Here is a 14784-nt window from a genome sequence, read left to right on the forward strand (position 1 = left end):
CTGTTTTGGTCGCTAGCTCTCTGCCCAGGCCACGTTGGATCCGACGTGGCGAGCTGATGTGGCAAAATTGCGACCAAATGAAAAGGTCGTTGATAAGATTCAGCCCGGTCCAATTCAGTGTCTATATGGGCCGAGCCCATTAATTCAGCCCATTCATTAGTTATTTGCTGCTAAAAATTTTAGCTACCTGGGCCTGACCCAACAATTCAGACTTTTTAATTTCTTTGCCTAGCCCTTTTAACGGCGGATTTTCTTTTTGGTTTTGTATTTTTCTGGGCCATTTCTTTGCTGGGCCTCTCACGTTTTCCCCTAAGAAATAATTGTCCAATATATATTGGGTTGGGCCGAAATAATTGATCCAATTCAAAAAATTTATTATGCCATTGAAATTACAACACATCACACTACACGCTATCTTGGGCCTAGCCCAGTTCCGATACATTTTCAAAGCAATGTGAATGGTATCATAGCCCAAAATATAATATTTCTAATATTACAACCATTCATTCTAGCAGTACATATCTTCACATCCAAGGAACCAATAAGTGCCGAACAAAACTATTCTACAGCAAAGAAAAAAATAGATGATAAGACATCACAAAAGTTCTTATTGTCCTCCTTCAACATTTGAAAACCTTTACCTGGCGTACATAGACATACATGATTAGTTGAGGATGAATAGGCAACTGACATTTACACGTTTACACATGGGTATATACAGTAAGGATGCTAACCACGAATAAGAACTAATACAATGACTTAGTTGAGGACAATGGATACAGATCTCCCAAATTCACCAAAAACAAGATAGAATAAAGAATAACAAAAGTAACAGGTATTTAGCAAATAGCAGTCTCAAGGTGTTCTTGCGACATGTGGTTGCCGTATATGGAGTCGTAATATACTCATGGATTAATAATCTACAGCAGGAAGTGTTTTTTCAGCATAACAGTTGCTTAGTTATTCATGAAGTCATAAGTGTTTATCACCAACTCTCCTCATACTAAATTTACATTGAACAAGAAAGGAATCAGTACCATATGACCAACTCTGCTACAGTTATAGTGCCCTCCACATGTTTATGTAATAAATTTACATTGAACAAGAAAGGAATCAGTATCGTATCTCTTAATTCGTTGTTGCACATCTAGCAAGAACAGATCAATGCACAGACCTAATAAGCAAACATCACAACATGGCATGATATCTGACCCTAATCGACTGGATCAAAAAATTAAGATCGCAAGACCATTGTCTCACACCCAGAAGCGAGCATTTTCTCGGAACAACCAAAAGCGTACCTACAACGAAACTGGGACGCCTAGATTTTGGGCTGGCAAAATTTCAGACTTATCAGCAGCATCACATGACATCAAATTGGCACGACTTCCCAGGAACCCAAGCAGAGCCGGGCATCGCCAATGGGAGGTAGGAAATGTTGGGAATCATAAACCAGAGAAAAGGGGGACACAGGAGGATCCGCGGACCTGCTTGTAGTTGAAGTTGTTTGAGCGCCTGGAGCCCTCCTTATCTAAGAATCTTATACTAGCATTTTGCAGGTTTGGTACAAAGGTTGTGCTTCAATACCTTCAAAATCTGTTTGGGAAGAAGAAAAAATTAGTAACATTTCAATTCCTCTGTTTTAAATACTCCTACAGTTTACTATCCTATGTTGTTGACCCATAATAAAGAAACCAGATAATCAGCTATATCACCAGTGCTCATTTTGTTAGTTAATGAAAACTATGCTGAGAGACTAGTTGTGCCATCTCCCATCCATAGTACTGCTCGAGAATATATTAGAGACATGTATATATTTTGTTACTATAGTTTCATGCTGTGTCTGGTGAAGAGTGTTCAAAATTGTGGTCAAGACTTAATATAGCTGCAGTACCATCAAACCATTGGACTACCGTGAAAAGAAACACTACAACCAACTGGGCATAATATGAATGAGGTGGGCATTACCGAAGATATCAGCTTCTTTCATTTTCTCCTTGATTTCTTTTGACAACTGCGCAACCTCTTCAGACTGCAAAATCAACAGGAACGCAGGAAATTTAGCTTAAGCCATATCAGCCTCTGACAGAAAAATGAGCATTCATCACACACTGTCTAAATACCTGAGTGACCTCGGAGACAGATATTGCGATAGCAGCCTTGGCATCCTCGTCGGTGAGGCGTTTGAGCACCCCCTGGATTTTCCGCTCGCACTCCATGATGAGCCTGTCTATCATGTCCTCAAGCTCCCTGTCGAAATTCTCCGACCCCTTTGCTTTTACTTCTTCATAGCTAACAAGAGTTCAGGAAGTCAACAGACAAACACCAATCTAGTAGTGCATTGGAAGAAAAAATTACTGAAGTTAGCTAAACATGTTGTGTTGCATAACAAATGTAGTAGTCATGTGAAAAAATTACTGCAACTAGCTAAACATGATGTGCCGCATAACAACTAGCTAAAAAGTTTCATTTAGTGTGTGTGCTCAGACAAGAAAAACATTACAAGTAATTAATCACTACTCCAAAACAAGCAAACATGCTACTCATGCATGACAATATTTGTGTCAAAGAGTTTCTGCAAGAAGTTACTCCTAATGCTACTGATGAAAAACTACTCCTAATGGACTGCTACAGCTATACTGCAAGAAGTTACAGCTATACTCCATGTACTACACCATCACAAGGAAACAATTCCTTCAGTGTGAGTAGTTGCAGTACTGATGTCCAGGAGTACTCCAATTCATCTTTTAAAAGAATGTTCAAGCACTGACTGAAAAGGAGTGCAAAAGGAGATACAATACTCGGCTGTACTCCAGTGGAGAGCATCATAAGAGGAGTACTCAGCTGTAGCTAATGCAACATAATGGGAGCCCAAAAGAAAACAAAGATAATGGCTGAAAAAATTACTCTAGTTTATACTCCTATTTTAGCATTACAGATTATACCTAATGCAACATCATGGCAGCTGATGTCTAGGAGTATTTGCAAATCATACAAATGATGCAATATCATGGAGTAGGATAACATGTTTTACCATCGCAGATTCATACCAATATTTGCGCAGCAAGTTTAGCGTCTAACCAAACACCCTCTTACAAGCAGAAATGTATTCACTTATATACAGTGTATTTGCAGTGCATATGAATTTATAGAGCTCTCAAACAGAGCCAGACGGAGTGGGAAGAGAAGGTAGGACGAACCTTGCGAGCAGTGCAGCAACGACGGTGGATCTGGGTTGCACGGCGGCGCAGCACCTCATAGCGGAAGTCGTCAAGGACGTCATCGGCGTGGTACATGGTAGTCTTGAGGTCCACTCGCGGGTGGCGGGGTCGGGCGGGCTGAGGTCACGGATGTCTTCCTTGGTGGTGGGGATCATGTTGATGCTGACGCTCTCCAGCGGCTCGATCACGTCCTTGTACACCTTGTCCTGCCCTTGCACAGACAACTCCTGCACCCCCCAACACACATCCATTCATTCAGCATCGTCACCAAGTGTATGCATGCGTATGGAGCAGAGCAGAGCAGAGGATTCATGGAGCAGTACTGCCATCCGAAAGGGTAAACGAAGGAGTAGTCGGCCTTCCTGTCGATGACCGGCAAGGGTTGAGTTGTATATGGTAGTGGATGGCTGATGTATAACCGTAGGTACTAAACCACAAAATAAAGCATCAATGTCAAGAGCAACATGGATAACGCTGGATACATGGAGAACAGTACAACTTGTAAAATCAAAGTTGATAAGTATACATGCTATATAACTCAGAATCAAATGTACATAGTATCGTCTTAACAGCCTTTTTTGTTCTGTTTGACGGAAACTGAAATTTACTGCTACATTTTTGAAGTTAGAGCTGAACCGTCTTGTAGGAACAGAAAAAGAAAAAACAGAGCTGATTCTGAATCTGAGCATGCTACACCAACTAGACACATTTCCAGGCAGGCATTTCGAATCTGAATGCACCAGTGATACCTTTCTTTTTCTTTTCTTTTGCCAATATGGTCATCTTGAAGTGCACACTTATAGTTACAATTTGCTGATGTTGTTGAAACCAACTTGATAAGCATTTCGACACATATTAGTTGCAGTTTTCGACACATTTCCCGTTTGGAAGCAAAGCAAACAGAACCAATCAAGCACAACATAGAGCTCCAAGTAGGAACAGGACCGACTCTAACATAACAAATTGCAGGCAAGCAAAAGAGTGGGGCTAAGATAATCATTCACCTCTCCCGGAGAGCAAGCACGACGCCAGTAGAACCGCCTTGAGCAACCCGCAACGCTCCATGCCCTGAAACCCCAGACAGAGAATCAGAACAAACTCCAGCATAACTCCCGCCAATCTTGGCAGAGGAGCCGGGCCGCCGGGGAATTGCCTTACAGGAGGCCCGAATCGAATCCGCCGGCGATCCACCCCAACACCCCGCGCCGCGCGATCGCTGGACAGACCAGTGGGCCTGGGGGAGCGCCAGTGCGCGATCCGCCACGACATCGAACACCTCCTCCTCCAGCTCACCGCCGGCGCCGTCCTCCTCCCTGAGTGGAGTCCTGCGACAAACCCATCCCATCCATGAAAAAAGCGTGAACATGCATCAGGTCAGGGAAGGGAATGGAGGACATTCAGAGGGCGGGGGCGGACCTGGATGGCGCCGGCAGCTGCGCTTGTCCTTGACGAAGGAGCGGCGTCCCAGGCAGCTCCACTCCATGGCGCCAGGTGCCCTTGACGACGGCGCGAATCCGGTCATTCTGGCCGCCGTCTCCACACGCACATACGCTCGAGATTTTGAGTGGGGATGGAGCAGGCCGGCGTGCCGTCCAGGCCCATGGCGACCGTGGCGTGGTGGATCTTGGAAGGAGAAGAGACGAGGTGAGGAGGTGTGTGTCATGGTGGATCCCGGAGGTGGGTTGGGTGAGGACGGAAGGTTGGGTTGCGGGTGGGCGGATTTGCCCGGAGGTGAGGACGGAGCTGGTCGCGAGCAGGAGATCGAGGCTTGGGCATCCGGGCGCGGATTGGAGATGAATCGGTGGTAGGGAGGGCGCGGATCCGGAAGCAACACGGTGGATCTGGCTGCCGCCTCCCGCCTCACCTGCTACTGCTCGACCGGGGAGAGAAGGTGAGGAGGGGGTTTCAGGGCGGTGGTGTGGGGGAGGGCGTAGGCCGATGGCGGCGATGTGGGTGGGAATCGAGAAAGGAAGAGGTGGGTGGCGGCTGCGCGAGGGAAGGGGAGGGGAGGGAAGGGGAGCTAGGGTTAGCTATGCGAGAGAGAGGGGTGGATCGCTAGGGTTAGCTGAGAGAGTGGAGGGGTGGATGGACGGACGGATGGATGGATGGACGGATGTTTGCCATGTCACTGATCCATGCCACAGCTGGTTCCACCAATCAAAATTAAGCATTTTTATTTTTTTCTCTTATAGTTTGTACCCTCTTATTCAGGCAAACATTTAACCTCTTATAGTTAGTTCAAATAAACCAATATTTTGTACATGTGTGTATTTAGGCATGACAAACAATGTTGATTTGGGAGGTTTTCATTTTCTTTGCTCAAAAGAACCATTTTTCATTTTCTGAGTGACCAAAATGTGTTTTTTTGTGAAGGACCTACCATATGTTTGTTGCAAAATTGGACCAAATTATTTTTCTAAAAAACTAGGCCATATTTAATGCACAATTGACCAAATGGTTGGGTGTAAAAAAATTTGATCCACCTCTGGTAAAAAAGATAAATTTCCGCCGATTCAGTTGGAAGCGGTTCAAATTTGAACTGCAGCTGCCTCATAGTTTGCTATTTATTTTTTCTAAAAATTATTTCTAGGTACATAAGTATCTATTTAATCAGAGAAACATCAAAAGTTTTCCAAGATTCAACCACTAGCTAGGAACGATCAAGCCCATCGTTTTGACCGCATTTTGAAATGGGCATAAAAAATTCAAAAAAATCAAAAAATTGAAAAACCTTCGCATTGTGTCATTATATGTGACCAAGTTTCCAGGAAAAATAATAAACTTGTAATACGGAAATTATTTTTAAAAAGTGTTCTCAGAAACAAGTTGTCATGCGTGAAGATTCATGGCTTTCAAGCCAAATGATCAATCTTATGGCCACATTCATGGCATAGTTTGTTCAAATGATCTCATATTGTGCACAAGGGTGCATCTTGGAATTCCAAACAATGTTGATTTGGGAGGTTTTCATTTTCTTTGCTCAAAAGAACCATTTTTCATTTTCTGAGTGACCAAAATGTGTCTTTTGTGAAGGACCTACCATATGTTTCTTACAAAATTGGACCAAAACATTTTTATAAAATACTAGGCCATATTTAATGCACAATTGACCAAATGTTTGGGTGTAAAAAGTTTTGATCCACCTCTGGTAAAAAAGACAAATTCCCGCCGATTCAGGTGGAAGCGGGTCAACTTTGAACTGCAGTTGCCTCATAGTTTGCTATTTATTTTTTCCAAAAATCATTTCTAGGTACATAAGTATCTATTTAATCAGAGAAACATCAAAAGTTTTCCAAGATTGAACCACTAGCTAGGAATGGTCAAGCCCGCCGTTTTGACCGCATTTTGAAACGGGCATAAAAATTTCAAAAAAAATCAAAAAATTGGAAAACCTTCGCATTGTGTCATTATATGTGACCAAGTTTCCAGGAAAAATAATAAACTTGTAATACGGCAATTTTTAAAAAGTGTTCTCAGAAATGTGCTATCATGCATGAAGATTCAGGGCTTTCAAGCCAAATGATCAATCTTATGGCCACATTCATGGCATAGTTTGTTCCAATGATCTCATATTGTGCACAAGGGTGCATCTTGGAATTCCAAACAATGTTGCCTAAGGGATTTTTCATTTTCTTTGCACGGAGAATACACTTTTCATTTTCCAAGTGCACGAAATGAGTTTTTTTGTGAAGGACCTACCATATATTTGTTGCAAAACTGGACCAAATCAATTTTCTAAAATACTAGGCCATATTTAATGCACAATTGACAAAATGGTTGGGCGTCAAAAGTTTTGATCCACCTCTGGTGAAAAAGACAAATTCCCGCCGATTCAAGTGGAAGCGGGTCAAATTTGAACTGCAGCTGCCTCATAGTTTACTATTTATTTTTTCCAAAAATCATTTATAGTTACATAAGTACCTATTTAATCATAAATACATGGTTTGGTGACGATACGTCGAGGTTTGGGCGGTGGCCGAGGCCCCCAACTCTAGAGCGCGTGAACTCGCATGCCCGCCGCGTGGTCACCGCGTGACCGTGGCGTTGCCATGTGTTCTGGGCAGCCTAGACATGTCTAGTGGGTTGGGCACTCCCAAGGTAGGTGCTAGGAAGAAAATAACAACATAATATTCTCATGAGGAGACCGATTGATGCTCAAACATGAATTAGCAGCCAAGTGTTTGATTAGAGGTACGGGAAATGTACGTGGCTAATGGGCGTGAGTTTTGGCTGGGGATGATCAGTTACTAAGAAGACCGTCTTCACAAATTTTCAGCTCAAAAGGAGGAGCCTAGGTGGTACTTGCTTTGCAAACTACCACATTGGACATAAATACAAATGTTGAAGCTCGGCTCAAAATAATGAATGGATTGAGCTGGCATTTGGTGGAAGATGGTTATTTGGGCATAGAAAAGCACTGTAGAAACTGGATACTATTTGGACATGCCAAAGTGGTACTTCCTTCACAAACTGTTATTCTGAACAGAATAGGAAAATGAATATTTTTGAATTATTTTTCAACTAGGCAAGGAAGGTTTTTTACATATTTGACGAAGATATGACCCAAAGAATTTATGAGATTTTTTTAGGAATTTTGTGAATGACAGAAATATAGGTTGCTTCACAACCTAGGGCAAAAACTGCCACATGGACATGACACATAGGAAAACTGATGAGGTGGCGCCTAGTCATAGCAACCCACCACAATTTACAAGGTTATGACCATCTATATTGGTCATGATCAGCTAGAAATAAGGCAGCAGACCAGTGCTATCTGCTTTATGACCATTTTGTGTAAGAAAATTACGACCTTTCTGACCAAAATGGTCGTTATAGTTCAGGGTTTGGAGGCCCCCGAACAGCTTTTGACCAATTGGTCTGAAATGGTCATAGATCTATGACCAATTCTTCCAGGGTCACTAACAGAAGGTCACTAGTTGACATATTTCTTGTAGTGTAACTGTGTGTCTAACACCAAGGGGAAAACCCCAGGAATCACCCCCGGTGAATTCCACTCGATGTTGTCATCAAGGTGAACGTAAGAGGATCCACCCTCGAGGTTCACATTTGATGGGTTGCACGATAGAGCCGTAACGAAAGTGGTTAAGGAAGAAATCACCCTCGATGACCTCGACCGTATAGCTACACTATGGAGATCTCATCAGGAGTGATGTAAGAGGTTCCACCCTCGGCACTCGATGGTAGCTCTGCAGATCGTACAACTAGGGGGGTGATGTGAAGTGTTGGGGCCTGAACGTCGATCGAGTCATCGAACATAAAGCGAGGCAACTGGGACAAGGTGGGGTCACTGATAGATCTCTAACCAACCTATACTAAGCAGTTTAGGACAAGCAGGTAAGGTATGAAAGCAGGTAACAACAACAGGCTATGCATAAGAGTAGGATCATACAGAAAGCAGTAGCAGTTCTAATGCAAGCATGAGAGGGAAAGAAATGGGCGATATCGGAATGCTCAAGGAGGGTTTGCTTGCCTGGTTGCTCTGGCAAGGAGGGGGGTCATCGTCAACGTAGTCGATCACATGGGTTGCATCGGTCTCGGGGTTTACCGGAGAGAAGAGGGGGAAGAAACAATAAATATAAAGCAAACAAAGTATCACAAAGCATAACATGGCAATATGTTGTGCTGGGTGTGACCTAACGTATGGCTACGCGATACAGGTGAAGGGGGAAATCAACCGGGAATGTTTTCCCAGTTCCGGACCTATGTCAGACAAATGACCGGAGGGGGAAAGTTCCATGTTCAGATAGTTAGAGGCATCTGACAGGAAAACGAATCGTGTATTCGGATTCGCCTCGTCGTTCTGAGCAACTTTCATATAGAAAACATTTTCATCCGAGCTACAATTATTTTTCTACGATTTTTCAAAGATTTAAAGATTTTCTAGAATATTTTTATTTAATCTAATCCAAATTTGACCAAGACAAATTGACTAGTCAAAAAGGGAGGATGTGGCCCACATGTCATTGGCACATAATTTAATTGATGGCTAAACTAAAATGGAGGGGTTTAAATTGACATAGGGGGCCACATGACATAGGCTAGCAATTATCCTAAGTAGTACTAATTAGTCTAACTACTCTGACCACTAAGTATTTAATCAACCTAAACTAATCAGGGCCAGCCCCATTTGGCAGTGAGCCAGCCTGGCCTCCCACGCACACACACAACACACTCACGCACACCACGTTGCACACACACATTGCACGCAGACAGCACACACATACCCATGGCCATGACCAGCAGCGGTAGCAAGCAGAGCAGCTTGCAAGGCGGCACAACGGCGCTACCAAGCAGCAACAGCAGCAAGCAAAAGCAGAGCTGCAGTGCCGAGCAGTAGTGCAAGAGCAGCAGTAGCACTAGGCTGCAGCACGCATAGCAGCAGCTACACAGCAGGCGGCGATGTCAGTGGCGCAGCAGGAGCAGGGGCGCGGCCCGGGCGGTGGGATCGCGAGCAGGCGCGCGGGGTAGCAGTAGCGCGTGGGCAGGCTAGCGGGGCGCTGTAGCGGGCGCGAGCAGCTGCGGGCGCGGCGGACTGGGGCGGCGGCCACGCGGCGGTCGTGCAGGGGCGAGGGGAGCGAACACAGGGCCCGGGCGACGACGGGCGCAAGGGCGCGCGGCCACGGGCAGGGGGCGTGGCCACGGCGCGTGCGCGTACACTGAAGCTCGAACGCGGCCAGGGTAGAGGACGATGGAGCTCAGGGACGACGACAAACAGCGACGAATCAAAGGGAAAAGGGGGGAATCAGCCAAGGAGCTCACCGCGGAGCTTGTGGACGAGGTCAGGAGTTGCGGGGGTGGCCGGATGCGTCAAGCTCGACAACAAGATGCGACGGCTGTGGCGGAAACCATCTCGATCCCGAGCATACGGTGCCTCTTAGCTTGATTCAGCGGATGTAGGTGAAGGAGTCGATGATGGCGGAGCTCCTGGAGAACCTCCTGATCGCCGGGGAGGCCAGTGGCCGCGAGGATGGCGACGGCGCGTCGACGAGAGCTCGGGAGCGAGCGAAACCGAGAGGGAGAGGACGAGCAAGAGGATAAGTGTGGGAGAGGGTTTGTCTACAGGGTCGGGAGCGGTCTTATCCTCATCGGGGGTGTACCGGATGGTCGACACGGCGGCAACAACGGCCAGCGCAGCGTGGATGTGCTCCACGCACAGGTTCTCTGCCTCCTGTAGGTAAGGATGAGGATAAGGAAAAGATGGGCTGGGCCTAGGTTCTGTAGCACTAGAGCCCAAGCGCCTGGCACCCTTTTTTCTTTTTTTTATTTGCTTATGCCTTTCGCTACTGTTTTTATTTAAATGAGCCAGCAAACAATTTTCGTTAATTGTGAAACTTTGCACATAAATCAAACACAACAATACTAGATGGCACAAAAAGTTTGGGGCCATTTGGAGTTATCTAACTGTCGGGGGGTGCTGATTCCACCAACACCTATGGGGACAGGGCCTCTTTCGGTTCGGTGGGAGGCGGAGAGCGCACAAAGAGCGGATCGAGACAGTGCACGCGGGCGATTTTACCCAGCTTCGGGCCGCACGGATGCGTAAAACCCTACTGCTGCTTGTTTGTGTATATTGGATTCTTGCTCAGGAGCGATAGACGCTGTCAGACTGAGCGTGAGAGTGTCCCTGGTGTTGAATGAGCCGAACTGGCCGAACCCCCTCTACGTTGCGCTTGGGCCTCCTTTTATACTTTCAAGGGGTCACCGACAGATGACAACGTAGACTAGAAGGGTAAAAATGGAAAAGGATGTGGTAGGTGCAGCTACCGCTACTGTGGATACAGTGCGCCCTACCTAACTCTGACGGCAGGGGACAAGAGCATTAAATGCCTGTCTGAGTCTCCTAAACAGTGCAAAAGGTGACCGTTAGGAGCGCCACCGTTTGCCACGATGGGCTTCTCTTCATCTCCGCTTGCCACCACGTACCCCTAGCTGCACGGCCTCCTGCCACGTGTGCTTGGGAGAGTCCCAGAGCGACACGTTAGCAGGTGTGCTGGAGCGCGGGCACGAAGTGGGGGTTTCCCGCGGCAAGCTCCTTGCCGCGGCCGTCGTCTTGTCGCGTCCGGAAGCTTGTCGCTCGCCGGATCTTGCCGGGACGTAGGGCGCGTCGCGGCAAGCTTTCTTGGTATGCCTTGAATAGCCTTCCCGGCAAGCTCCTCTTGCCGGGGTCTTGTCTCTTCCCGGCAAGATCCTCTTGCCGGGGCCTTGGTTGGCCTTCCCGGCAAGCTCCTCTTGTCGGGGCCTTCCCGGCAAGCTCCTCTTGCCGGGGTCTTGGTTTGGGTACTTTGTTCTTGAATGGTCTTCAAGGGAAACGCGGAGGGTCTTGGCGGTCACCCGGCAAGCCTTGTCGCGGGGCGCTGCAACTGCCCGTGCACGAGTTCGGGATACTAGGGTACCCCTACTCTAATACACCGACAGGAGCCCCCGGGCCTGGGCCATACACGGTGCCGAGCGCTGTTGGGCCAGGCCCAGAACAGTGCACGGGCACGCGCGGCCTTGGTCACGCCGAATCTAACTCCGCCCCCACCGCGCACGCCCAGAACGGCACGCGTCAAACGCGGCGTCGTGGGTGAGATCGTGAGTGGCGTGTGTGAGGCTAAGCCCCCCCCCCTGAGCATGCGTCAGGCCACGATGATGGGGACGGTGTTGGGGATATACATAACAGGTAGGCCCACGAAGGGTCGAAATATCATGAAGCATGGGGTCCACACAACATGTGGGTCCAGGTCAATTTCATACAGACACACTATCCACTCGGACAAGCAGCATACTATCCACTCGACCAAGCAACATACCATCCACTGGGATGACGGTTCACCACTCGACCGTACGACTCACTCGGATATACGAAGACCAGCAGGCAGCAAGGCAGTCGGCATCTTTCTAATAATGAGGGCTTAATAGCGGGCTGGCATTATGGCATTCATACCCCACTTTGTAACATAGGAGGTGAGGGGGTGGCGCACTCTATATAAGCCACCCCCCACCACTAGACTTGGGGGGTCTTTTTCTTCCACCTCTCTCTCTTTTCACCATTAGTCTCAGGACTTAGCTCAGGCATGGGGATCCGTTCCTCTCTCTCACACACATATTGTAATCTCCGGATATATACTCAGATAAAACAAAGCCTCTCCGGAGCACGAGACGTAGGGTTGTTATCTCCACCGAGAGAGGCCCGAACTCGCTAAAACCACCGTGTCACCCATATGCATCTCGATAGATCATGCTCCGTTCTCCTACCCCCCTCTTACTGTCAGACTTAGAACCACGACAGATGGCGCCCACCGTGGGGCATGGCGTCTATCGAGCCATGATGCAAATGGTTTTATTTCTTCGATCTTCGTCCGTCGATCAACAATCCTCAATGGAGGGTTTGATCCAGGATGTTCCGGACATCACTCCATTTACAGGAGGATAAAATACTCCTAATCATACAAAAGGATCAGGGAGTTGCTCATCTCAAACTTATCCTCTTTACAATCAAACATTACAATGATCTAACAATGGTTTATTCTTCTTATGTATGCACACGAGCTTATACAAAAGGACGCCTCCTTTTGTTTCGATTGGTGGCTCGGCTCCTGGACGATAAAGCGTCGTCGTCCGCCCATCATCATCTGCGAACTCATCTGCGACGCCATCGCCGAGTGCCCACACACGCACAGCCGCTAAAGCTCGGCCTGGTTCCCCGACCGGCTGAGCATGACGGCCGGCGGTCGACCCAGTTCCTCGGGCGACAAGGCGCTGCTGCCGGCAATCCGCCAAATTCCGCGGGTGTCAAAGCACGACTCAGACCGGCGCACGGCTCCGGCTCCCCGAGCAGTGAAGCACGATCACCAGCGCTCGCGTCAGCCTCGCCCATGGCTGCGTCGACCCGCGACTGGACTGCGGCCAGCTGCTCATCCTCCCTCGTCAGCTTCTCCAGCGTGGTGGCTGTGGCACGCGCGCGGGTCCACCCGTCGCTCCTCCGGGTGCGCGGTTCTTCGCTCCATCGCCGTTTGCTGGTCATGGTTTTCCTTTCTCCTTTAACCATGCAAGGTGAGTGGGCCATCTCCTCCTTGATTACCTGCATGCAGGTTAATGCGGTGTACAGGCAACGGAAGGGCGTGGTGATCTCCAATGTCAAATTAATTGGCTGCCTCATTAAGCGGCCAATTGATGGATTACTAACGCCACTTATCTGATTGCTAGGCCATGGACCCTAGTTAATTCGTGCATGCATGCATGTATGACTGACCATCAGGCCTTGAATTTCCTGGCCGTGCTTGCTAGTAACTTGCAGGGTCACCCGATGAATCTTCCTCTCAGACAGCTGCGAACCCGATTCGTCCAGAGTTCACACAGATGAATCCAATCGGATGCAGACTCAAGTTCACTAGGCCATGGACCCTAGTTCACTCGGCCGCCTACGCGTCGTCGCTAGACGCGTCTTCATCGCTCAGCTGCCTGTGCACCGTTGCTCAGCTGGACGCGTCTTCATCACTCAGCGGCCCGCGCATCGCCGTTCTGCGGTGTCCCTCGTCAACCACGCGGCGACAACCGCGGCGGTGGGTGCACGGACCGGACGCAGCACCAATGTCGAGGTTGCCCACGTCTCTGATCACAACATGACGGGAGCCACCGGGTCTCCGCCCGCGCGCAGCCTCGCACTCGGATTCATCTCAGTCGCCTCACCTTGCGATGGATCCGCGCAAAAAACTGCCACCCCCATGGCTGATCAGGGAGCTCTGCACCCTGCCTTCCACTTTCCTTCTAATCTTAATTCCATCCCATTTATCTCATGCATGCAGGAGATAAATGGCCGTGGGAAACGTCCATTGCATGCACGAATGGCTTTGACTCTCACTTAATTAGCGTTAAACCACTTGCATGCAGATTAATTCAGCACTAGACGTGGACAAACTTCCCCCACGCGCTTTGGATCCAGTCTGCCTGCAAGCGATCAAGCCGCCCGCCTCCATCAAATGGGATAGTGCTTGTGGGCACATCCATGCCGAACCTCACCGAGGCCTCCAAGCCCAGCACTCCGCGTCGGCCTGCCCAGCCAGCTCCACACCGACCAGATCGCAGCACAGTTGTGATTTCCTCGGACCAGCGGGTGCACTCGGATGAGGAGTCCACTCAGACTGCACTCACTCGACTGTGAAGCCCGTGGGTTCACTCGGCTGGTTCGCCTGGTACTACTTGGTCGGCTAACATCCAGAACATCATCGACAACAACAGCGGCAGTTACGGCGGCCGGTCCGCATCACCTTTGTTCCAAGAACGGCTCGGCTCTCGAACGGTGACGCGCCTCTACTTCACCAGGACGCCCCGCGCATCGTCACTCCGCGGCATGCGTCTACATCATCCGGACGCTCCGCGCGTCGCCACTCTGCGGGACGTGTCTACGTCACTCGGATGCCTCGCTCGTCGCCACTGCGCGGCACGCGCCTCTACTTCACTAGGACGCCCCGCGCATCGTCACTCCGGGCCACGCGTCTACATCATCCGGACGCTCCGCGCGTCGCCACTCTGCGGGACGCGTCTACGTCACTCGGACGCC

At 48.6% G+C, this 14784-nt stretch overlaps 1 protein-coding gene across 1 annotated transcript; it reads right to left on the reverse strand.

Annotated features, from left to right (window-relative positions):
- Positions 1-362: 362 nt before the first annotated feature.
- Positions 363-3644, reverse strand: LOC119359483. Its single transcript, XM_037625655.1, has 4 exons — positions 3201-3644; positions 2124-2292; positions 1969-2032; positions 363-1596 (listed from the first exon to the last, which is right to left on the reverse strand). Exons 1-4 carry the CDS (start codon positions 3470-3472, stop codon positions 1541-1543), a joined length of 561 nt encoding a protein of 186 aa, XP_037481552.1. The 5' UTR covers positions 3473-3644; the 3' UTR covers positions 363-1540.
- Between the last annotated feature and the right edge of the window lie 11140 nt (positions 3645-14784).

This window comes from Triticum dicoccoides, chromosome 2A (genome assembly GCF_002162155.2).
Source record: "Triticum dicoccoides isolate Atlit2015 ecotype Zavitan chromosome 2A, WEW_v2.0, whole genome shotgun sequence".
Lineage (NCBI taxonomy): Eukaryota > Viridiplantae > Streptophyta > Magnoliopsida > Poales > Poaceae > Triticum > Triticum dicoccoides.

What these genes read in the sequence shown, in the direction of transcription:
- LOC119359483 (XM_037625655.1), bottom strand. Translation starts at nt 3,472, where the DNA reads ATGGATGTGTGTTGGGGGGTGCAGGAGTTGTCTGTGCAAGGGCAGGAC. An exon ending in GTTGCTGCACTGCTCGCAAG is followed by an intron (nt 2,293 to 3,200) that starts GTTCGTCCTACC and finishes AACTCTTGTTAG; the next exon opens with CTATGAAGAAGTAAAAGCAA. An exon ending in CTGTCTCCGAGGTCACTCAG is followed by an intron (nt 2,033 to 2,123) that starts GTATTTAGACAG and finishes TTGATTTTGCAG; the next exon opens with TCTGAAGAGGTTGCGCAGTT.